Genomic DNA, 25,593 nt, shown 5'->3' on the forward strand with positions numbered 1-25,593 from the left:
GAGATAATGCACAATGAAAGTATTCAATATTAATATCAGAGCTCTACCCAGCACAGAGGAAATGCAGGTTCAATCATTTGAGGCAAATAAGTGTCCACACACTGACTTTTTATTTCAGCCTTGTTTTATGTTAATGTTTCCTTGTCCCAGAATGTGTCCTCCCTCAGCAGTGACAGATTTGACTTATGGATAGTTGGGTTGTGGTCTTGTTTTGTAAGTGACGGTTGGAAGTGGTTGGAGAGAGGGAAGAGTAAGACAGAGAGGGGATATCCAAGACACAGTTTGTCATCTCGGAGGGGCACCTCTTCCCCACGACCACTCTTGCAGCAGTGTGCTAGAGAGCGACCAGTAGAGTGTTGCACATTGCTGCTTTCTGACAGTTATAAAGCTTAGATTAACTGTTTGTATTACCTTTCTTGAGTGGAGTGGAGGTGGGCCACACATTCAGTACCCAGCAACGTCTTCTCTTGATCAAGAAAGGACTGCTAAACCTTTCATATTGCAACTTCATATGAAGTTACATATGACCCTTTCATATTGTATCTTCCCCTCCATACTTTGGGCATAGCCATAGTGAGCTCAACCAAGGCGTTCCACGTAACACATCCTATTTATTTATTTATTTTATTTTTATTTTTTTTTATTACATGCTTTATTTGTCTGTCTACTGGATAAGAAGTTTTATTGGCCTTGGGCTGAAGTTTGCAATTATATTCTGAATGCCCGTGGGTACATTATTGACGTTGTCCTGAGAGAGAGACACACAGTTTGACTGTGTTGCTCTCTTTGGAGTTAGTTTTGGAGCTGTTAAGGATTAGCTGGAAACATTAGATGAAGCGGGGGCTGGACACTTATTCTCGGGACAGAAGCACGTTCATCTAAATGGAAATCTAAGGTGAATTGTCACTGTTATACTCAATGACAAAGAGTCTGAACCTAGAGTTAAATTAGAGATAAGTCAAGGATTTGACTTAGGCTCTGGGCCCAGGCTCTGGGCAAGTGGTCCATTCCTGTGTTTAAAAGCATAGAGGAAGTTTTCTTTCAACATTTATGCTTTAACTGAATTGCAAGTGAGTGAAAATGCAAACGCTGGATTTTTCGTAAAGAAGCTTTGATTATTGTTATATTTTTTATTCATTTAATAGAAAACATTAAGAAACAGGGAACTTAAACGTTGCTTTTGGCTGCAGGTAATTTTAAATGAAAGATGAAGTCAGTTCTGTTTCCTTCCTTGTTTCTTTTTTTTTTTTTTTTTGAGACGGAGTCTCGCTCTGTCACCCAGGCTGGAGTGCTGTGGCCGGATCTCAGCTCACTGCAAGCTCCGCCTCCCGGGTTCACTCCATTCTCCTGCCTCAGCCTCCCGGGTAGCTGGGACTACAGGCGCCGCCACCTCGCCCGGCTAGTTTTTTGTAGTTTTTAGTAGAGACGGGGTTTCACCGTGTTAGCCAGGATGGTCTCGATCTCCTAACCTCGTGATCCGCCCGCCTCGGCCTCCCAAAGTGCTGGGATTACAGGCTTGAGCCACCGCGCCCGGCCTCCTTCCTTGTTTCATAATATGCTTATCAGTTTAAGAGTTTTTAATTGACTCTGTGGAAAATAATTGAAACAAAATATTTTAAGTGATTTGAGCCAACCAATTCAGCTTGCTTTAGAAAATTTAGGAGAGCAAGAAATATCACAGCATTGGCTGGTTAAAAATTGGCAAGCATTGTGTGCCAAGTATGGCTCTTTTTTCCTAAATCAAATAAGAATCAGTAACTAGAAGACTGTTCCCTACTGAATCCTTAGCACTCAGAACAGGATCCTGTACGTACTAGGATACACACATGTACCATCTTTGCAGGGCTAGTGTGTTTTCATCTTACGTTTAAAAAAATAAATTTTAAAATTTTGGAAAAATTTCAAATTCACAGTAAAGTTCTAGAAGGGTTATAGAAAATAGTGCATACCCTTCACCCAGCTTATCCTAATGTTCATCATGTCTCCTACTGTACATCTGTCAACACCCACTAGTTGACACTGGGATGGTTAGTCTGAACTTCGAATTTACTCTGGTTTAGCTAGTTTTTCCACTAACATCCTTTTCCTCTCCCCATCCGGGATTCCACACCACATTTAGCTGTCATGCCTCCTTCCTCAGCTCTGTGCGGAGGCAGCTTCTCAGATGTTCCTTGTTTTTCCTGACCTTGGTAGTTTGAGGAGTACTAGTCAGGTATTTTGTAGACTGCTCCTCATTCTGGCTTTTCTGATGTTTTTCTCATGATTTCTCACGTCGGGAGGATGTGAAGTGCCATTTCATTACATCCTATCCAGGAGGCATACTCTTAGCATAACAGCACCAGTGCCATACCTAGAGAGGCCTTTCCGAGTTACCCTAACTCAAAAAGGTGTTTCCAGTCATTCTCATATCAGCCTTTTAGTTATTTTTTCAGTACTTACTATACAACTGGGGATTGTTGTCTCGTTGGACTGTTTGTTCCTCTAATTGGACTGTAAACTTTAGGAGGACAGAACTGTGTTTATCTTGTTCACCTGTTTATTCCCAGCACCTAGTACCCTAGCTGGCAATCAAAAATGTTTAATAAAGAAAACATTGTGATTTTCTTATGTAAATGTGTAAACATTCTTATTGTAAAGATAAATAATACTCATTTCTCCATTTGTCATCTGGTAGAGTTCTGAGAACTGTATTCTCATGCCATCTTTTCTTTGCTTCGGCCAATTTCTCCACATAGAAAGCACTAGAATAACTGAGGGCAAAAGCAAAAACCAAACACAGAGACTCCTGGAATCTTCTTGACTCTCATTTCCCTCAATTCCTTCAGTTAAGTTTTCTCTTATCTACCTTGCAGATGAAAACTCTAGAATGGCAGAAGGGTAAGTCTTCTTTCTGTAGTTTTAAGGAAAATAAGTGCTTCCATCCCTGACGGAACTGATTTATTTTCCCCAGGACCTTTGTGTCCCTGGCTCAGCTTCCCTTCAGTTGCTGGTGGGGTTAGTTTACCAGCCCAGCCTGCAGCATGAGCTCGTGCAGAGAACCCAGGCCTCTTCAGGTTTCACAGGAAAATCTGCCCTGGGGGGTTGGGGAGTTGGGGAGGTGGAGGTGAGTTTTCAGGGAAGGATGTGGGTGGAAGTTCTCAGTTTTAACCTTTCTAGACTGGATCATCTTATTCCATTGTGTGTTATTGCCTGAAATGAGCTTTTACAAGTACGGTTCCCAGCATCATTCTAACCTGACCTTTTCATGGGTAATCACTTTCACCGGAATCTTGTGTAGGGAAGTGACTTGAGCTTCCATGTGGTTATGTCTTGTTACGGAATCCCTGGTCACCGATGAAAACACTGAGGTGGTTCTTTGGAGGGGATTTATCCACAGCGTAAGGGGGAGTGTGCAGTACATGTGAGATGAGGCTGTGGCCCATGTCTCTTGTGCATTATATCTTTGCCCCGATATGGCCATGAAACGTATCATTTTTCCAGGGATCTTTTCTACCAAGCTGATTCAGGAGGCATTCAAAATTTTTTTTGTCATCCTACTTTGTAGGAACATTGCTACTGCTGGGGAAATGGAATTAAAAACAAAATCTTATCTTAACCCAGGATTCCTGTCCACAAAGGTAGAAGAGAAAAAACAGTTGTATTACTGAATAAGCATTAAACCAGAGTGTGATACACATCATAGGCAATCCACTAAGAGATCTCAGAGACAGAAAGCAATCTCATCCCCTTCTATAGCCAAGCAGTTACTACCCATTGCAAATGTTTTCAAAAGATACGATAACTAGTCCTCAAGCAAGAGGGCTTGATGGCACCATTTGTCATATGTAGTTCATTTTGACTTTTCCTGGTAACTGGGGTGACCGTCAGTGTTAGCTTTTTGGCTTTATCCAGAAGAAAAACAAAACCCCTATCTTTATGACAGGAGAGAGTTTTGCAAATGGAAACAAGGCACCCGTGGAAGTTAGGCTCCTACCTTCCCACAGAAACTGGGAGATGGGGGACTATCTTCCCTGGCAATTGCTTTTCAGAAAGATGGTTCTCAGGTCCTTGGGAAAGACATTCCTGGGCCATTAAGCGTGTAAAAGACCTATCTCGTTTTCAAAAGGATTTATGTGCATTTCAAAGAGAGGAGAAAGTACTTATAATTATAGGTTTTCTAAAGTAAATCCTGTGAGCAAAAGAAGAAGTTTCTTTGCTTCTTTTCAACAGCGACAATTAAGCCTCTTATTTTTAATTTTTATTTTTCTTTATACTACTGTTGACTCCACGAAACATCCTAGCAAGAACTAACCATAGGAGGGCCTCTAAGAGGAGAGAGGCTATGTTTTCTAAACTTTAACATGTAGAAGAATTATGTGGGAAGCTTATTTAAACTGCAGATTCCCAATTCTATCCTCCAGTCTCAACCCCAGAGATTCTAATTCAGTCTGTCTAAAAAAAAAAAAAAAAAGACTTGGGGCCAGGTGTGGTGGCTCACGCCTGTAATCCCAGCACTTTGGGAGGCCGAGGTGGGCGGATCACGAGGTCAGGAGATCAAGACCATCCTGGCTACCATGGTGAAACTCTGTCTCTACTAAAAATACAAAAAGATTAGCCAGGTGTGGTGGCGGGCGCCTGTAGTCCCAGCTACTCAGGAGGCTGAGGCAGGAGACTGGCGTGAGCCCTGGAGGTGGAGCTTGCAGTGAGCCGCGATCGCGTCACTGCACTCCAGCCTGGGTGACAGACCAAGACTCTGTCTCAAAACAAACAAATAAAAAACAAAACAAAACAAAATGACTCAAGAATCTCAATGTTTAACAATACTCAATGTAAATTTAATACATACAGATGGTTCAGATCACACTTTGAAAAACCCTAGCAGAGGAGAATGAGCTTTGGTGTCAGGCCAATCTAGCTTTTTATCATTCTGAGCTGCTCCATTTCAGCAAAGTACCTTCTCTCTGCATCAAGGTCCTTATGTATAAGACCATTTACTTGTCAAGGTTAGGTCAGGATGAAAAGTATGAATGTAAAATGTCCTGAACAGTACACATAGCATGTATTCAGTAAATAGTAGCTTCCGTTTCTATTGTTATGGTATAAGCCATTAGTTGTAATTACAGAAATGCTAAGAAATGGACCTTCAGCCAGGTGCAGTGGCTCACACCTGCAATTCCAGCACTTTGGGAGGCTGAGGCGGGCAGATCACTTGAGGTCAGGAGTTCGGGACCAGGCTGGTCAACATGGTGAGACCCCATCTCTACTAAGAAAACAAAAAATAGCTGGGCGTAGTGGTGGGCACCTGTAATCCCAGCTACTCGGAAGGCTGAGGCAGGAGAATTGGTTGAGCCAGGAAGGTGGAGGTTGCAGTGAGCCGAGATCGCACCACTGTACTCCAGCCTGAGCAATACAGCGAATCTCCATCTCAAAAAAAAAAAAAAAAAAAAGAAATGGACCTTCAGCATAGAGTTGAAAGGACACAAAACCCTGAGGTATCTCAGGGTATCACAGGTGTATCTGACCTTGTGGATGCATTAGATATCACTTTTTAAAAATTGCAGATAACAGAAATAAAATTGAGCTAGCGTAGGTCAGGCATGGTGGCTTGTAGCACTTAGGGAGGCCGAGGCAGATGGGTCACTTGAGGACAGGAGTTCGAGACCGGCCTGGTCAACATGGTGAAATCCTGTCTCTACTAAAAATACAAAAATTAGCCAGGTGTGGTGGTGCACACCTGTAGTCCCAGCTACTTGGGAGGCTGAGGCAGGAGAATCGCTTGAATCCAGGAGGCAGAGGTTGCAGTGAGTCAAGATGGCGTCACTGCACTCCAGCCTGGGCAATTGAGCCAGATGCTGTCTCAAAACGAAAATGAAAACCAAACCAAAACAAAACAACAACAACAACAACAACAACAAAAAAACAAATTGAGCTAGTGTAAACAAGACAAAATAAAATGAAACATTTATTGTATGGATACTAGGTGTTGTCAGAAATGCATGGGTAGGAATTGAGCTGCATATTTGGGAGATCTAGGAAGCTGACAGGCTATGCCGTGGGCTCCTCCTTTCATCTCTGCTTGTCTTTGAGAAGTTGCTTTATTCTCTTTCCTGTCTGTAGATAGCATCCTGCCTTGAATGTGAACCTGAAGCTGTGGATGGGGTAGGGAGCCTGCAACCTCTTGCTAACAATCATAAAGTGACAAGCCAAGAAGCTAAGGATGGAGGAGGGATGTAGCATCCCTGGCCACATGGCTGAGCCACTGCATCAGGTCTGGGCTGCTCATGCTGGACTTTCTGTAGCATGAGGTGAATAAACCCCTCTCTGCTTAAGCCACCCAAAAGTCTGTGTTTCTGCTACTGCAGCTGAGCACTCTCCTTACTCAAATGGGAGTCTGGGGAGTTAGAGCCAAGTAGCAATCGGTCCTATGTGGCCCTGGGAACAGTTGCACTTGCCCTCCTCTGACCACATGCTTTGGGAAGACTGTGCCAGATTCTGACTTGATCTGCTTGAAGTGTTTGACCCAAGCCTCCCTCTCTTAGGGAGACACATGCAGTCTCGCCTTTGCTACTTGTGTCTCTATGTGGGACGAGCAGTCTGTTTCCCAGAGGCGGATCTGCCTCTCTTCCCAGTCATGACAGAGGCAGGAGAGACCTTTTGTCAACAAAATGTTCCCCTTGCCCTTAAACTGTGCCCTGGTTGGGCATCTAATCTCCTAATGGATTTCCCTGAGACCTCTGCCAAGTCTAGTTTCAGTATAAAGTGATACTCCGCAGGGACCCATTTTTGTCTTGTCCACTTAATTTTCCTGGTTTAGAATCTAGTGGCGTATAAATGGAGCTGAGGTGACCTGTGCAGTGCATAGGATGTGTACTGGGGAGGTGGTACCAGGTTTCGCTACCCTGCTGTTCTATTTGTACCATTTGTTAAACACAAATTGTTTCCACCCAACCTTGATGTTATGAGGTGCCACTTATTGCACAGACAACTAAATTTGCCTACTCAGTGCTGTTCCTGTGACCAGTCTCCCCATTCTCAAGCCACCTTTTTCACGCTATAACCAGAGCTTCCTTTTTGAAGGTCTCAGGCAGAGGGGCCGTCAAATTCCCAGACATGGTTGGGCTCACCTTATAAATATGCAGGACCATGTCCATGAATATGACTCCTCTGTCCTGTCCTGTCCCAGGGGGTAAGCTGAGTCAGAACCTACCTTTGCAATCCAGGTGTGGCCACCTTACTCTTTCTCTTCCTCTGAAGCACTCTGTGGACTGGTACTATCACTTGAGCCCTGCCCAGCTGGAAGAGGCCTAGAGATGCCCTGTCTGTGTTAAGCCTAAACCAGGTGCTTTAGTCCAGTTTAATAAACAAGCTCTGCAATGGGATGGTGGGCACAAGCTCGGTCTATAATGATGAAATGAGTCATGCTTTCCATTTTCTTTTGTCACATGGGAGTTTATCTCCCTCAAGATGATCACTGGGAAGAAAATCTAAGACAGGACTCAAGTATTTTGAGTTCTGTGGTCAGATAGTACTTAATAATGCTCCAGTCAAAGCCCTAAAACTTACTAGAAAAAGGTATTTCACCTTGTCACTACCTTCATTCTGCCTAGAGCAGGGATTACAAACTTAGGGTTGTAAACTTTAGAAGCCAGGCAGGTAACATAAATGACTAGTCTGTGAATAATCATGTGTCCCCTCACCATGTCTTTTTTTTTTTTTTTTTTTTTTTTTGAGACGGAGTCTTGCTCTGTCGCCCGGGCTGGAGTACAGTGGCCGGATCTCAGCTCACTGCAAGTTCCGCCTTCCGGGCTTACGCCATTCTCCTGCCTCAGCCTCCCGAGTAGCTGGGACTACAGGCGCCCGCCACCTCGCCCGGCTAGTTTTGTTTTTTTTTTTGTATTTTTAGTAGAGACGGGGTTTCACCGCGTTAGCCAGGATGGTCTCGATCTCCTGACCTCGTGATCCGCCCGTCTCAGCCTCCCAAAGTGCTGGGATTACAGGCTTGAGCCACCGCGCCCGGCTTCCTCACCGTCTCTTATTTCCCCTTCTGTGATACAGAAATGGGTACAGAGAAACATTTCTCTCTACTACAAGGAAAACAAGGCTATGTTCAATGATAAATGGCAGCTAACACTCATTGTTCATACTGGAAATATTATAGGGAATGGTAGGAACTGTGGCCAAATATGTTTCCTGTGTGGGGAAGCCAGCTGCTACTGAAATACAGGTGATTAACACGGTGAAACCCCGTCTGTACTAAAAATACAAAAAATTAGCCGGGCATGGTGGTGGGCGCCTGTAGTCCCAGCTACTCAGGAGGCTGAGGCAGGAGAATGGTGTGAACCCAGGAGGTGGAGCTTGCAGTGAGCTGAGATCGTGCCACTGCACTCCAGCCTGGGTGACAAAGCGAGACTCCATCTCAAAAAAAAAAAAAAGTAAAAATAAATAAATCCATGTGGAAACATAGGCCTAGTGTTGGCAGAAGTTCTATGTTAAAATTAAAAAAGCCAGATGTCAGATTATTTTGGGGGAAACTCCTGAGTTTTAAATATCAGCTCAATATTTTAAAACAAACGGAAACAAAACACAACACAATGTGGAGCCATTAACTATGTCTAAGAGCCACCTGATTACACAACCTTTGGCTCAGAAGATAAGCTCAAACTACTTAGCTTGACACAAAACATCTTCATGATTCTGTCTGTATTGCCTTCTGCATCTCCTACTTCTCTTCTGACGCTCCACAGACACTCAGGCTAAACTTCAAACTTTCACCTGGATCTACCTCCCCATTTCGTAACCCCATACTTTTTGTATCTGCTGTTCCTTGCCGTGCCCTTCCCTGGCTGATTAATTTTGTAAATAATTTATTCTTAAAGATCTATGCCCAAGTCATCTCTTGTGTCAAGCCTTTCACAACCTCCCTGCCACCCCCACAATAAGGTAGAGACACAGAGTTCCATTTCTCTGGTCATTTTCAGCAAGGCACACCGTCTTCTTACAGAACTTAATCAGAACCTCTTACAATTATCCATTCCATGCCCATCTTCCCAGTTCATCACTGAGGCTGTGTCTAAGTTTTCCCAGCACTTAGCATGGTGTTTGGCCCTGGGTCCATGCCTAGTAATTATTGTTTGAATAAATGAACAATGAAATTTGCTATGTATCATACATGTTAGATTTAATTTTGTTGCAAGATACCTTCACATTTGCTGCAATAAAATATTTATGTGAGGGTGTCGTTAGTTATCACTTTTGATGGTACAGACTTTGAATGGCCTAAAACCTAACTGCCCAATCTTAAACATATTTGTATGTTGCTGACTTCTCAGGGAAATACTGTTCTTTTCCAGAGAAGGACATCTGAAGTGATATCCTTACGCCTCAGCTAAAATATTAGTGTTGAATGCAGTAGCTTTAAATAGTTTATGCTTTGTTAAGGGCTTATCTAATCAGGATAAGAAAGAGAGAAGAGGATTATATGGGAACTTGCTTTTCACAGCACTCTTTTCCCAGTGCTATGGCAGGATTAATAGGGGAGTTAAAACAAGAATAAATACATATGCTATATCCATTGACATAGCAGTAAAGAATAGTTAGCTGTGAAATTCCATTTGTATTTAAGTTTACTATTCTAAGTACACTTCAACCCCTCCCTGTGACCACCCATGCCACTGACATTTTTCACATCTGACAGCAGGACAAAGGAATTTTGTAAATGTCTCTCTTGAGGCTAGTTTTAAAAGAAAAGGCAAGTGTGCTAAGTAGAATGGCCAAATGACAAATTTAATCAAACCTGTAATTTAAATAAGCCCCCAATAATACTAGGCTGAAAGCTTGTCAGGCTGTGTTGGCTCTGGTTCATTTTACATGGATTATGACAATGGAACCACAAAGCGTGGCCCTTTAAGTGCTTTTGCCCATTATCTTCATCAAGTAATTGCAGGCTTGGCGGCATCAATAACAACAAAACTTGACACTTTGGGAAAGAGAAGTGAATCTTTCCCCTTCCAGATCTGGCAGGAAAGAAAAGTACCTCAGTGAAAGCACTGTGGTCATGTGGATGTTCAGCGCCCAGAGAAAAGAAATAGGATGGGTGCATGAGGGAGTATATTTGATTTGCTTAAATGAACATCCTGTTTCATTTTTACTTGGTCCTCCTGGCCCATCCAGCATATAATAGGATCTCAGTGGCTTGCTGCCTGTCATCTCAGCATGAGTATTCTTCAGAAAATGTGATTTCTTGGAAATGTTAATTAAAAAAAAAAAAACAAAAACAAAGAACTGGTAATGAGAGTGAGGAAACAAATACAGAAAGTACCTTCCTAGCTCCAGCTTAAGCAGAGAGAAAAACACTAAGCAGTCAGAAAGTCTAGGAGAAAAACCTCACTTATCTGAAACTAGGAATTCTTTCCCCTAAATCATTTATTGTAAATAAGTTTGCATTCTTGGTTGACATTCATGTTAGAAAGGTCACAGTTTCTTCTAGTTGAAAATATTTATTAGTATCCCTGGAATGAACAACATAGAACATTCATGTTCAAGAAACTTATCTTGCTCTGAGACAAGTTTCCGGTCAGTCGAAACAGTGAAACAGGTATTTACATTAACTTTACATTTTAAAAAATTGACTTTTGAGATTAAATCACCATATACTTTTTCTTTTGGATGAATTAGATTGTTGGGAACTTTCTCAGTGTTAAAATATACATTTTTACTGTCAGTTCAAAATTTACTGAAAAAGTTGCAAGAGTTTGAGTTACATCTTAAAACCAGGCTGGCTTGTAGGGGACATTTTTGGACAAAGAAAATCATAGTAAAAGCCGTTTTAGTAGTCCTTCTTGTGTTTAGCTACAGATATCATTCCTCAAGGTTGTGAGGGGTTATTGACACTGGCTGTGTATGAGGATTACCTGAGGAGCTTTAAAGTATAATGGCATCCAGGCTTCCTCTAGATCAAGCCTGTCCAACCTGTCCAACCCGCAGCCCACAGGCTGCATGTAACCCAGGGATGGCTTTGAATGCAGCCCAACACAAATTCATAAACTTTCTTAAAACATTATGAGAGTTTTTTGCAATTTTTTTTTGTTTTTGCTCATCAGCTATCGTTAGTGTTAGTGTATTTTATGTATGGCCCAAGACAATTCTTCTTCCAATGTGGCCCAGGGAAGCCAAAAGATTGGACACCTCTGCTCTAGATATTAAAATTTAATTTATGGCAGTGGGGAGAATGGAGGAGGAGTTGTTGTTTGTTTGTTTGTTTGTTTGTTTTGAGACAGAGTCTCGCTCTGTCGCCCAGGCTGGAGTGCAGTGGCCGGATCTCAGCTCACTGCAAGCTCCGCCTCCCGGGTTTACGCCATTCTCCTGCCTCGGCCTCCCAAGTAGCTGGGACTACAGGCGCCCGCCACTGTGCCCGGCTAGTTTTTTGTATTTTTTAGTAGAGACGGGGTTTCACTGTGTTAGCCAGGATGGTCTTGATCTCCTGACCTCGTGATCCGCCCGTCTCGGCCTCCCAAAGTGCTGGGATTACAGGCTTGAGCCACCGCGCCCGGCCTGTTTGTTTTTAATACTACCTCAAGTAATGCTAATGTGTGTTCAGAGGTGCGAACCACTGGAATCATGAAGATGGGGGTGATTTACTATTATAGGTTGAATTGTGTCCCTTGAAAGCTATATTGAAGTCTCCGGAACCTACAAAGAACTCAAACAAATTTACAAGAAAAAAACAAACAACCCCATCAAAAAGTGGGCAAAGGACATGAACAGACACTTCTCAAAAGAAGACATTTATGCAGCCAACAGACACATGAAAAAATGCCCATCACCACTCGCCATCAGAGAAATGCAAATCAAAACCACAATGAGATACCATCTCACACCAGTTAGAATGGTGGTCACTAAAAAGTCAGGAAACAACAGGTGCTGGAGAGGATGTGGAGAAATAGGAACACTTTTACACTGTTGGTGGGACTGTAAACTAGTTCAACCATTGTGGAAAATATATTGAAGTTCTAATTGCAGGTACCTGTGTGTCTTAATCTGTTGGGGCTGCTATAACAAAGTGCCATAGACTGAGTGGCTTATAAACAGCATAAATTCATTTCTCACAGTTTTGTAGACTGGAAGTCTGAGATCAGGGTGCCAGCATGATCAGGTGCTGGTGAGAACCCTCTTCTAGGCTGTAGACTGCAACTTCCCTTTGAATCCTCACATGGCGCTGAGAGGACAAGAGAATTCTTTAATAAGGGCACTAATCCCATTTATAAGGGCTCCAGCCTCATGATCTAATTTTTTGCTGAAGACTCCACCTCCTAATATCATCACCTTGGGTAATTAACATATGAATTTGGTGGGACATGCATTCAGTTCATTGCACTGTGAATGTTACCATATAGGATCTTTGCAGATGTAATAAGTTAAGTTAAAATGAGGTCCTATTGAATTAGGGTGAACACTAAATCCTTTATAACTCATATGCTTATAAGAAGAAGAGAGACACAGAGAGAAGTAGACACGCAGGGAAGAAGGCCATGTAAAGACAAAAGGAGATATTGGAGTGATGCTGCCACAAATCGAGGAATGCCAAGGATTGCCAGCAACCACCAGAAGATATGAGAGGCTAGGAAGGATCATTCTCCAGAGCCTTTGGAGGGAAGATGATCCAGCCAAGACCTTGATTTTGAACTTCCAGCCTTCAGAATTGTGAATGAATACATTTCTGTTGTTTTAAGTCATCTGGTTATGGCATCCCTAGAAGCAAATATACCTGCTACTCTGCATCATTTAGAAGTATGATATGAACTCAGGAACTAAAAGGAGATTCATTTTAATAAGATACTTTTAGATTCTTAAAGAGGTATTAGAAAGGGATTTTGGACTGTTGGTTTCTTGCTGGCTATTAAAATAGTGTGACTAACCATACCAGTTTGCCCAGGGCTGAGCAGGGGATGAGTTTCATTATACTTGTGTTTCCTAGTGCCTATCAACCATGACAATACTTGTAAGAACTGTGCTAGCTTGGAACTCTGATTCTTGAATGAAAACAAATATTGACTGACTTATCTGTGGAAGAAAGGATCTGCTTTGAAATAATAGGCCACTCATTCCCTTCAATGGAAACAATACATTTTTCTTTAGTTAGAAAGTATTTTCTAATAGCAAGAGGCCCATGCATTCCAAAAGAATTTTCTAATAAAATATCTTGTCCAACTGGGTTATTGTCAAGAGGCAATAACAGGGTTACCTGTGCAGGAGCTGCAGGCATAACTGTGGGTATCAGGGTAGGACAAAATCCATCCTATTTTTAATGTTGCACATTCTATGCTTTGGTCCAAAATGAACTGATATTTTGATAATGTCATTTTAAAGAGGTATCACAGAGTATTTCACAAACTCTTTGTAGAGACTCATATTTTTTGTCAAAAGTGTAAGTTTGATCAGGACTAGGGGCAAGCATTCTTGAAGGTCAATATACATCTTTATTCTCTGTATATGTATTCTCTTTATTCTCCTCAAATACAATAAGAGTAATAGCATTAACTTAGATTCTGAGCAATATTCTGAAGACTGACTAATAGCTATTGCATACTTTTCACGTTAAAAATAAGAAGCATCTTTAGTGCAGAATATTAACTAGTGACATATAACTTCAAGGCACCAGCTCATAACTATCCCATTTAATAAATGAGACCACTCTTGCCTTTGAACGGAGCTGAAAGCTGCACTGATATTCACACTTGTGTCCATTGTTTCCCTGTTGTAATATGTGACTCCAGAGTATGTATCTCTTTCTCACATGACAGAGACATCTCTGTCTTAGTTCTTTTTTGGCTCTTGCAGTAAAGGGGGATGTACTGACCATCAGCCTTGTTAGGCAGCATTCATTACTCTAGACACCTGCGCTAATGTTCTACTGACCTCTATTTTTATGAAAGAATAATTGATGCGATGTCAAAAGGCTATAGAATATCATCAAATTCCTTCCTTTTCTGGGCAAAGGCTCGCGGTGAAGACAATGTTTATGTCTCTGATTTTCCAAATTCTAAGTCGTAGCCAAAGCTCCCAAAGTTACTAAGTTTAAGATTCCATTTGAACTTGGCTTTATACAATGCAAAACTACCCCATATTTAAAAATCACTGTCACAAAGTAATAGATAAGTCCGAAGCAGATAATCCTCCCCTAGCATACAACTTAATAAATAAGCCATGCAACTCCCTGCGTAGGCATACATAAGAAATCTATTCTATTCAGTCTTTTAATTTCCCCAGTGTTCACAGCCATGCTTGCATTTTCAAGAGATAAGCCCACACACTTTTTCCTTCGGAAAAAAAAAAAGGTTTGACTAAAGCAAAATGTGTTCTGTGGTAAATCATTATTTTCAAGCTGTGCCTTTTGTTTACTTGTTTTTCATATTATCAGAGGGATAAATCTTAATCCTGTGTAGAGCATGGCTGCTGATCATGCAAAACTGGAGCTGTCTTAACATGAACAACTGTCCTCCCTCTAATGCCAGGGCTGGCCGTTGAACGTCATCCAAGAGGATTTGGGGAACCCCAAGTCTCCAAAGCAGAAACAAAGGGAAAGACTGGCCCAAGATTACTTTAGTACCAAGCATTTAATTATAACTTTAATTTGCACAATACTCTCCCTTTTAGTAGTGATTTCACTGCTAAAACCAAGTGGTATTATTAAAAAAAAAAGGTTCCCGCTGCCTCAGTTCAGAGGGTAACCCAGGAATGGATGCATTTGCAACAATGAACATAGCATCTCTTTTTTGACAGAGCCTCTGAAGGCATGATCTGGGGAGTTAAGTCTTCTTTGGAGCACTTTTTTTTTTTTTTTTTCAAATGGAGTTTTGCTCTTGTTGCCCAGGCTGGAGTACAGTGGCATGGTCTCAGCTCACTGTAACCTTTGCCTCCCGGGTTCAAGTGATTCGCCTGCCTCAGCCTCCCAAGTAGCTGGAATTACAGGCACCCACCACCACACCCAGCTAATTTTTTGTAGAGGTGGGGTTTCATCATGTTGGTCTGGCTGATCTCAAACTCCTGACCTCAGGCGATCCACCTGCTCAGTACTTCCCAAAGTACTGAGATTACAGGTGTGAGCCAACCACACCTGGCCTTTTTAACTTTCTTTAAGCAAGGATATTCATACCCCTTCAGTGGTTGGTATTGAATTCTTAAAACTGTCAATGACCATCAAAGTTACCTGTCAGAGCAGAAAGAAACAAAAGAGAAAAGAAACCAAAATCTTACATTATGCATTATCTTTTTAAGAGTGGGCCTGTGGCGGCCAGGGGTGGTGGCTCAAACCTGTAATCCCAGCACTTTGGGAGGCTGAGGCAAGTGGATCACAAGGTCAGCCAATTGAGACCAGCCTGGCCAGTATGGTGAAACCCCCACTCTACTAAAAATACAAACATTAGCCGGGCGTGGTATCACTTGCCTGTAATCCCAGCTACTCAAGAGGCTGCGGCAGGAGAATCACTTGAACCCAGGAGGCAGAGGTTGCAGTGAGCCAAGATTGTGCCTCCAGACTCCAGCCTGGGCAACAGAGTGAGACTCTGTCTCAAAAAAAAAAAAGTGGTCCTGTGGCTGAGGCTGGCATGTGGGCATCAGTGGAGGTGGAAGTATTCATGTAAAAAAAAAAAAAATTTTTTTTTTGAGGTGGAGTCTTGCTCTGTCACCCAGGCTGGAGTGTGGTGGTGCGATCTCCGCTCAGTGCAAGCTCCGCCTCCTGGGTTCACACCACTCTCCTGCCTCAGCCTCCCAAGTAGCTGGGACTACAGGTGCCTGCCACCATGCCTGGCTAATTTTTTGTATATTTAGTAGAGACGGGGTTTCACCGTGTTAGCCAGGATGGTCTCAATCTCCTGACCTTGTGATCTGCCCACCTCGGCCTCCCAAAGTGCTGGGATTACAGGCGTGAGCCACCGCGCCTGGCCGTTTTTTCTTTTTTTTAAGACAAAGTCTAGCTCTGTCACCCACGCTGGAGTTTAGTGGTACAATCTCGGCTCACTGCAACCTCTGCCTCCTGGGCTCAAGTGATCCTCCCGCCTCAGCCTCTTGAGTAGCTGAGACTACAGGCCTGTGACACCACACCCGGATAATTTTTGTATTTTTTTGTAGAGACAAGGTTTTCCCATGTTTCCTAGGCTGGTCTCAAACTCCTGAGCTCAAATGATCTGCCCACCTCAGGCTCCCAAAGTGCTGGGATTACAAACGTGAGCCACTATGCCTGGCCAGGCAATTTTTTATAAAGTTAAGCCTTAGGATTACCTTATGACTCAGCAAGTCCAATCCTAGGTATTTACCTATGAGAAATGAAGCATATGTTTACCTGAAGACTTGTAGTTATCATAGCCTCAAACTGGAAAAACCCAAAAGTCCATTCCCGGAGGGTAGAAAACAAGCTGTGGTACTGCTGGCTGCAGCAGCGCAGATGCTAACACTGGAATGATACAGAGAAGATTAGCATGGCCGCTGTGCAAGCATGACAGGCAAACTCGTCAAGCATTCTTTTAATTTTTTAAAGAAAAAAAGAAAACACAAATTGTGGTCTATCCATATAATAAACAAATAAAATATGGATAAACACAGCATGGATGAATCTTGAAAACATTATGTCAAGCGAAAGAAGTCAGATACAAAAGAATGCAAGTTGTATGATTCCATTTACATGAAGCTTTAGAACAGACAAACCTACTCTACGGTATTAGGAATTAGAACAGTGATTGCCTCTAGGTGGTGGTGGTGAGTTGACTGGAAGGGACACACGGGAATGTTTAATGCTGATAGAAATGTTTTGTCTTGACCAGCATTATGGTTACATGGATATACACATTTGTCAAAATTCATCACTCAAAGCCTATGCATTTTATTGTATGTAAGTGATATCAATGTGAAAAGAGGAAAAACCAAATTAAAAATAGTTCAGATTTTCTATTCTTTAAGTTCCCTAATTGATTAATGTGTGGAGCAGTCAACACATTAGTGAATCCCTATAGTGTGGAAAAATTTTGCTGTCGATCTAATGGCTTGTTTGTGCTCACCAGGACTCTTAATCCATCAAGGAGAATTTAAGACCCTAATAAATTAGTTGTAGCACTGGAAGAGGACACACAGCTACAATTCCTTACTTTGCCAGGATTGACAGATGCTATTTTGATAAGCTCCTTGGAGCCATCAGTTCAAGTAGCTGGCCATTAGACCAAAGTAGGGTTTAGGTGAGTGGCATCTTCTAATTTGTTGAGAGTTAATAGGCTGGCAATTTCACAAACATTTTTTTTCTTCACTCTTCATTGACACTACTTCTATATCTAAAATTATGGAAGCATTAGATGTGTCTGCAGTACAATATGTGTTTTGCTTCTGAAAGCCATGTCTGAAAACTCTACTGCAGGGGCTTTGGCTGATAGGAAAGGCACAAGACATTTGGTTTCTCCTTGAACAGATGTGGTGAGTAAGTGATCCTCTTAGAGTCCTGAGAATTAAGGAGATCTAGAAATATAAAACCAGAACAGCGAGCAAGCTCCAGCTGTGTTTAAGTTATAGGTTTGTGAGTCTGGGAGTCTCAGAATCCTAAAAGAAGACCTGAAGATACCTATGAGTTCTGATCTGTGGAGATGAGCTGTAATAAATAAGAGTGCTTTCTCTTTAACACTTAAAAATGTTTCAATTCCTTATTTAATATTTGGCTACATTTGTCACTGAAGTAAAGTCACATATTTGGAGATGATTGGGCTCTGGAAGGTTTGCTAGGTTATATTCTTTCCTGTTTATTTCATAAAAGCACTTGTCAGTCTGGGGGTTTCATTTGGAACTGCAGGTGTGTGTTGCAAAGCAGACATTAAATTACAGCATATGCAGAACTGACCCCTTACAAATGGAAAATGCATGTTTTCAGCTAACCTGCTCCTCAGGTAACAAGATGTGGGAGAAAAATATTTATTGGAAATAATGTAATTACCACCTTATTCTTTTTAAAGTTGCAAAATTGTAATCAAACAGCATTGGTGGGAGAGAATAGCAGAGAAAGAGGAGGGGAATGTAAAGATTTGATCCACAACGCAGCTCCTTGAGAAGGAGGTCAGATGAACTTTCCTTGTTGTGGTTGATGGCTAGGGTGGGAGAGGAGAAGCGAAAACACAGGAGGTGAGGCTAACTGGAACACAGAGCAGTAGTCAATGGGATGGGCGGAGGCCATGAAGCCCCAGAAACACCAGCAGTGTCATACTGTGTGTAAAATGAAACCATTGTGGTGATTGGTTGCACAACCAACTTGCAATTTGAGGTTGTTCAATTTTTTTAAACAATAAAAGCTAAAAACACTTGAGCAGTAATTGAAGGGGACTTAACGAATTACAGTGAGAAAGCCATAGATGAAAACATTTGTGTAAGTAACTCTTAAAACTTAAAAGTAATTGAAAACATGACATCTATATAATAATTTACAATAGAGTTAAAAGCAAGGTTATGATTTTCCTGGGTGGAGCTGGTTTACATTTGGTTGCATACTGACACTTGTTTTTATTACAAGACCTGGTGAGAAATAATGAAATAGCTGTTGAGAATTTTAACATGATGAAAGCAGTGTGAACAGTACAATTTAGTGAATTACATAGATTTCAGAATGAAGAGCTTCTCTTATGAAAGTGTAAGTTATTCAAGACTAATTCAGTATTCAACATTATGTCAAGTAGGAGGGTGGAGAATGAGTGTGCATGTGTGTGGGTTGTCAAACTTTTTTTTAAGGCAAAATATTTAGTGTAGTGGAAAGGAGTTACCAAACCTTTAAAGTACAGATTGTTCTTTCTTGTTAAATAATATTTCTTTTGAAAAGTAAATTTAAAACAAGATGTTTATACACAGGAAAATTCTCTAAACTGAAATATAGTTTGATGAATTTTTGCATACATAAATATTTATATAATTATCACTCCAGAAAGCTCTCTCATGTCCCTTTGTAGTCAAAACCCCTTTTGTATTCAAAAGTTATCTCTCTTTGATTTCTATCATCATAGATTAATTTTGCCTTTAGTTGAACTTTGTAAGAATGGGATCATTCAGTTTGTACTTATGTTCCATATGATGCTTTCAGAATTCATCCATATTTTTGCAAGTCTCAGTGGTTTGTTCATTTTATTGTCGTGAATTATTTTATTAAATTCCCAATTTGCTTACCTATTCTCCTGTTGTTTGAAAAGCTGATTTGTTTTCAGTTTGGGGCTGTGAGGAATGGATCTATATAACACAGTGGTATAAATCTTTTGGGGACGTATGTACTCCTTTCCAAGTCCCACCCTGGGGAGACTTGGTTCTTGCACCTTTTTCCCCATCCTCCACAACCTCACATTCCCTCCCTTCTGTGATACTGGTTAGACTTGGGAACTTCCACCCAAGACACCAGGTGCCAAACATAGAATACCATTCAGGGAACCAAATTACAAACTTGACAATGAAAAATCCACATAAAATGTGAATCCGCAAACTGAGAAGCTTTATTTTATTTTAATGACCACCAATGGAGAGCTGTTTGGCCAGTTGTCCTGCAGTGGCGCTCAACTTGCCCTCTTCCCTGTATTGCAGAGCGCTAATACACATTCTGAAGCTTCAGTCTGCCACAGTGAGGAAGGAAGACTTGCTGTACTTCCTGCTGGGAATGGGAGTGCCCAGTCAAAACATCTCAATTGTCCTCTTTCCCATGCATAATTTCAGATGACTCTTCTGATTTTTGGCAAACAGCCGCTGAGGCCCCTTACTGAGCTCGCTAGACTTGGGAACTCTTTGTACCTCTTAAAGCTGCTAACAGCCTTTTGTCATATGTGTTTTCTCAAGAAGTGACCTCCCAAGAAACGAGTTCTCAAGGCCCTCGTTTCCCCTGTTATGCAGGGAAAACTACAGCTCTCATCTCTGGGGCCCTTCCAGGGCATTTTCCAATGCTATGGCCAGGCCTGGGCTAGCTGTGCTCAATGAAGTTCGCTGCTACTCCCAAATCAAGCCTCATTCCAAAATCAAGCTGAGGAACCATTTCACTTAGGAGACAACCTTCCGTTTTATCTCTATGAGGAATGACCTTGCAGTTTTGAATGTGATAATCTGGACACAGATGCTTTCTAGTTTCCCTCGCTTTTGATAAAATCCAGCTCTTTAAAAGGCTGCTTTTTTTTTTTTTTGTCCCTACTCGGAGAACCTCTCTGTGGACCTGAACACAGAGTCTCCCTCTGTCCCCCAGCTGAAGGGCATTGGCGCAATCTTGGCTCACTGCAACCTCTGCTTCCCAGATTCAAGCAATTCTCATGTGTTAGCGTCCCAGTATCTGGGTCTACAGGCGCCCGCCACCAGGCTCAGCTTATTTTTTGTATTTTTAGTAAAGATGGGGTTTCGCCCCTGTCTCTACTAAAAATACAAAAAAAACTAGCTGGGCGTGGTGGCGGGCGTCTGTAGTCCCAGCTACTCAGGAGGCTGAGGCAGGAGAATGGCATAAACCCACGAGGCGGAGCTTGCAGTGAGCTGAGATGGCGCCACTGCACTCCAGCCTGGGCGACACAGCGAGACTCCGTCTCAACAACAACAACAACAACAACAGAGATGGGGTTTCACCATGTTGCCCAGGCTGGTCTTGAACTCCTGTGCTTAAGCAATCCGCCCGCCTTGGCCTGCCAAAGTGCTGGGATTACAGGCATGAGCCATCACGCCCAGCAAGAACCTCTTTGTGGACCTGTACCTTTTTGGTTGTAAAAAATAATTCATCTGCCTCAATTCAAGTAAGGAAATAAATGAACATTTCTAAGTTCTTCTAGTTTTCTTTTATCTACTCAGTATTCTGTGGGATTACAATTTGTCTTTTACTGTGATGAAACATTAAAATTTTTCTTAAGATATTTTTCTGACCAAGTATAATTTTTAAATAAACCCACACATTCCATTTCCTCCTGTTCAGATGGTCAAATTCAAAACTGCAGTGTTACTTCTCTTCAAGATAAAAAGGGAAGGCTCTCTTTTAAGTGAAGTGGTCCCGTAATATGAAGTGGTCCTTTGGAATTAATTGAATCAGTAGCAGCAACTTGAGGCCTGACCAAAGGAAAATTGTAAAGTGGCTAGTGTCCACTGCTTTTTGATTTAGTATAGCATTTTCCCCCTTGAAAAGGTAACACTTCCTCACAAAACGATCTGATGCTTATTAACATTAAGCTGCAAATGACTGAGAACTTTGACATATAGTTATTTTGGAGCATTTTGCATTTTAACACCCATCATACCCAGAAGACAAGTGGAAAGATGCTGGTTGTCAGTCAACATGACTATTCTTAGGTCAGTGGGAGCTCTATCCCATAATATACATAGATATTGGAGCTGTGAGGCCTTTTGTAGTATGCCTGCTTAGTTACAACTCCACAAGGATGTTCTAGGCATTCTGGATTTCAAAACTTTGGGGCAAACATTCTATTAGTGCCCTTTGGAAAAAGAATCTATTTTCAGACTCAGTCATTTGCTTTGAAGTTCACTGTTCGTACTTGCAGATGACTGGTGGATATAATATTTTCCAGGCATGGAAGAAAACCCGGTCCTGAGTCTCTAATGAACCTCAGTACAGATAAATGAGAAATAAGAATCGGATTCCTGACACACTTGGGTTTCAGTCCTTGGTTCTTAGTTGGGGAGCTGGCCATATTAATAGATGGGGAAGACAAGGAAATATCTGAGAAGGAAATTCTGGGTTCATTTTGTACTTCATTGCTCACCTAAATTCTGGGTCACCAGAAGTGAAGTGCCTCAATATCCCTCCCACACCAGGATTACATTCTGTTTACTATTTCTACAGAATCTGGCTTTTCTCAGAGTTTCCAATCCCTCATTTCACCTCGGGTAGTGCCATAAAAACGTTATTAGTATCTCTAGTTTGCAGATGTGAAATCCAATTTCTTGTATTTTGGGGTCCAGTGTGTTTCCTGTCACTGTGTGTTCTTTTTCAAGTAATGATATAAAATAGTTAGACATTGTATAGTACCTTAAACTTTTAAAATCACTTTCATATTGATTGACTGTTGATCTCTCAAGATGAGGAAAAATGAGTCTAATGTTAAATATCCAGTCCCATGTAACACAAAGCATATGTCAGGATCACACTAAAGTGTGGGTCTTCCCACTGGGCACCTGTCTTTATACTACAGATGAGCAGGTCTTCTCTGTGGTAATCTAGGCTCTTTGAAAGTTCTTTATGAATGTGCATACAGATAAAAGTGTCAAAAGATGAGATCTGGGTGTTGAAGAAAATAAAAGATGGAAAAGAGAGAAGGAGGGCTGATTCAAGAGGCAACTGAGTGTAGTGAAATAAACACTGGTCTGGGGTTAAATATTAACAAGAGCTATTGTATATTGAATGGTTTCTATGTACTGGGCACAGTGTGAAACCCTATGTTGACTTTCTCCATGAATCTTAATAATAGCCCTGTGATGAAGATCCTATCACCATCTCTGTTTTACAGATGAAGAAACTGAGGCTTGGAGAAATCAAATAGGCCATCCAAGTTTACACAGTTAAGTATTGAAGCCAGGATTAAAACCATCATGCTCTATTGCTTCTCATTATATGAATCCCATAAAAAAGTTCTTGGTCTTGGTCCGTGTTTACTAAGCAGAGGCTAGGCTGGCTAGTTTATAACTTCTTTGTAACACTTATATTTGAAATCATAAATCAATAAACTACTCCTCTGATTTAATTAAAAATAATAGCTAACCTCTACTGAGTGCTTACTAGGTGCAAGGCTTGGTTTCAAGCACTTTACACATTTAATCCTCAGAACAGTTATCACTCATTTAATCATCACCACAATCTTTGAGGATGTTACTATCTATTAATAACTCTATTTAACAAGCAAGGAAATATAGCCCAGAAAGGCTCTGTACTTGGCCCAAGTTTGCAGAGCCAGCCAGTAGTAAAGTCACTCTGAATCCAGGCAGTCTGGCATTGGCGTCTAAACTCATAACCACTCTTCTGTACTGGCACTATCTTTATTTTATTTTATTTTCTCCTTTTCACATGGTTATGAATCTTCTGAGGTTAAATCAGGGTGAAGAGAAAGGCCCGGCATAGAAATAGAGGTGTCTGAAGGCCAAGACAGGAAAGAGTCACTTTCCCACCTCCCTCTGGGAAGATCTCACTGAGTCTGTGTATTCAGTGGGTGTGTTGCCTCTTACATTTACTGTTCTGACAAATGACCAGAGGATCTTATAGGCCTGGGTAAGGTAAGTCTTTCCTACGAAATAGTCTACTCATGGTATGATGGCGCATTTGGTGTCTGAGCCTGCAAGTCCAAGAGAGAAATTCTGAACCAGGAAATATTTTTTAAGCTAATGAATGTCACCCTGTAAGGTTTTTTAGAAGATGGCCTGCTGATTTCCCTGGAGATACTCTGGGCCCACAATTGGCCATATTTTAAAAGATTCCCCACATGTTCCGTCCAATATAATGAAGTGCAAATTATGTAGTGCAGGTATGATGCTACAAGATCTCAGAAGGCAGGGAGTGTCAGGTGGATTAGTGACAGCTTCAATTATGTGGAGGCATTTGAATGGAAAGAGAAGGGATGAGGCTCGAGTTGAAGATGAGGCAATGGTGGGTGAGGGTGGGGGACACAGACATAGAGAGAGAGGTCGCCTCTAAGGAGACATCTCTGCTTGGGAGCAGTGAGAACAGGTGAGCAGATAAGAAGAGGCTAGATGTTGGAGGGAATAGAGAGTTCACAATTAACATTGGAGAGAACAAGGAGACAACGTCAGGATGAAAGCAGTGTTCAAGGGAGGTGATTCCAGTAGGAGTGTCTGGTGGTGTATTTTTGGAGGGCAAGTCATTTGTTCCAAGAGATGTTTGGTAGAGTAAATTTAGAAACCTGAGAATAAAAATTGAGGTTAAAAGGCCAGGCACGGTGTCTCACGCCTGTAATCCCAACACTTTGGGAGGCTGAGGCGGGCAGATCATAAGGTCAGGAGATCGAGACCATCCTGGCTGACACAGTGAAACCCCGTCTATTAAAAATACAAAAAAATTAGCTGGGCATGGTGGCCGGCACCTATAGTCCCAGCTACTCGGGAGGCTGAGGCAGGAGAATGGCATGAACCCCAGAGGTGGAGCTTGCAGTGAGCCAAGAGTGTGCAACTGCACTCCATCCAGTCAGGGCGACAGAGCGAGACTCCGTCTCAAAAATAAATAAATAAATAAATAAATAAAATACAGGGACTGTCTTCATTTTATTTTATTTACTCTTTTTCGATTTTGCTTCCGAACATCCTGCTTACCGTTGTCAAGAACTTTAAGGGCAGAGGCCAGGTACACCAGGGGTTGGAAAAACCACACCAGGCAAAGAACTTGCATCAAAATCGGGACTGAAATACATTAATGTTGGTGATTTAGCTCGAGAAGTCTGATCATCGGATATCATGGAGTCTGGCAAGGTGGATTCTCCCAAGAGCATGCCGAAAGATGCACAGATGATGGCACAAATCCTGAAGGATATGGGGATTACAGAATATGAGCCAGGAGTTATAAATCAGATGTTGGAGTTTGCCTTCCGATATGTGACCACAATTCTAGATGATGCAAAAATTTATTCAAGCCATGCTGAGAAAGCTACCGTTGAAGCAGATGATGTGCGATTGGCAATCCAGTGCCGCGCTGACCAGTCTTTTACCTCTCCTCCCCCAAGAGATTTTTTATTAGATATCGCAAGGCAAAGAAATCAAACCCCTTTGCCACTGATCAAGCCATATTCAGGTCCTAGGTTGCCACCTGATAGATATTGCTTAACAGCTCCAAACTATAGGCTGAAATCTTTACAGAAAAAGGCATCAACTTCTGTGGGAAGAATAACAGTCCCGCGGTTAAGTGTTGGTTCAGTTACTAGCAGACCAAGTACTGCCACACTAGGCACACCAACCCCACAGACCATGTCTGTTTCAACTAAAGTAGGGACTCCCATGTCCCTCACAGGTCAAAGGTTTACGGTACCGATGCCTACTTCGCAGTCTCCAGCTGTAAAAGCTTCAATTCCTGCAACCTCAGCAGTTCAGAATGTTCTGATTAATCCATCATTAATTGGGTCCAAAAACATTCTTATTACCACTAATATGGTGTCATCACAAAATACTGCCAATGAATCATCAAATGCATTGAAAAGAAAAAGTGAAGATGATGATGACGATGATGATGATGACTATGATAATTTGTAATCTAGCCTTGCTGCATGTAACGTGTATACTTGATCTTAAATTCATTGTACTGATATTAAACATGCATGCTGGATGTTTTCAAGTTGTGCTTTAGAAAACTTTAATAATATTTAATGAGTAAATACAGTTACCATACTTTTCAATTGAAATGAAGGTTTTTCATCAGCCTTAAAAGTGTAAGAAAAATAAAGTTGTCATTCATTACTTTAAAAAAAAATATTTACCCTTTTTCACATGGTTATGAATTTTCTGAGGTTAAACCAGGGTGAAGAAAAAGGCCCAAAGTAGAAATAGAGGTGCCTGAATGGCAAGACAGGGCACAGCCACCTCCTCACCTCCCCACCTCCCTCTGGGAAGATCTTACTGGGTCTGTGTGCCCCGTGAGCGTAT

General features: G+C 41.7%; 1 protein-coding gene and 1 non-coding gene across 2 annotated transcripts; both read left to right on the forward strand.

Moving 5' to 3' along the window:
- Nucleotides 1-16,398: 16,398 nt before the first annotated feature.
- On the forward strand, nucleotides 16,399-16,503 carry LOC117063108. The gene has a single exon (XR_004428730.1). It is a non-coding gene; the product is annotated as a U6 spliceosomal RNA (small nuclear RNA).
- Nucleotides 16,504-24,305: 7,802 nt separating this feature from the next.
- LOC117062980 (transcription initiation factor TFIID subunit 9-like) lies at nucleotides 24,306-25,203 on the forward strand. Its single transcript, XM_033176812.1, has one exon. The coding sequence runs from the start codon at nucleotides 24,415-24,417 to the stop codon at nucleotides 25,201-25,203; it is 789 nt and encodes a 262-aa protein (XP_033032703.1). The 5' UTR covers nucleotides 24,306-24,414.
- Nucleotides 25,204-25,593: the final 390 nt, after the last annotated feature.

The sequence above is a fragment of the Trachypithecus francoisi genome, unplaced genomic scaffold, assembly GCF_009764315.1.
Source record: "Trachypithecus francoisi isolate TF-2019V2 unplaced genomic scaffold, Tfra_2.0 Lachesis_group17, whole genome shotgun sequence".
Taxonomy (NCBI): domain Eukaryota; kingdom Metazoa; phylum Chordata; class Mammalia; order Primates; family Cercopithecidae; genus Trachypithecus; species Trachypithecus francoisi.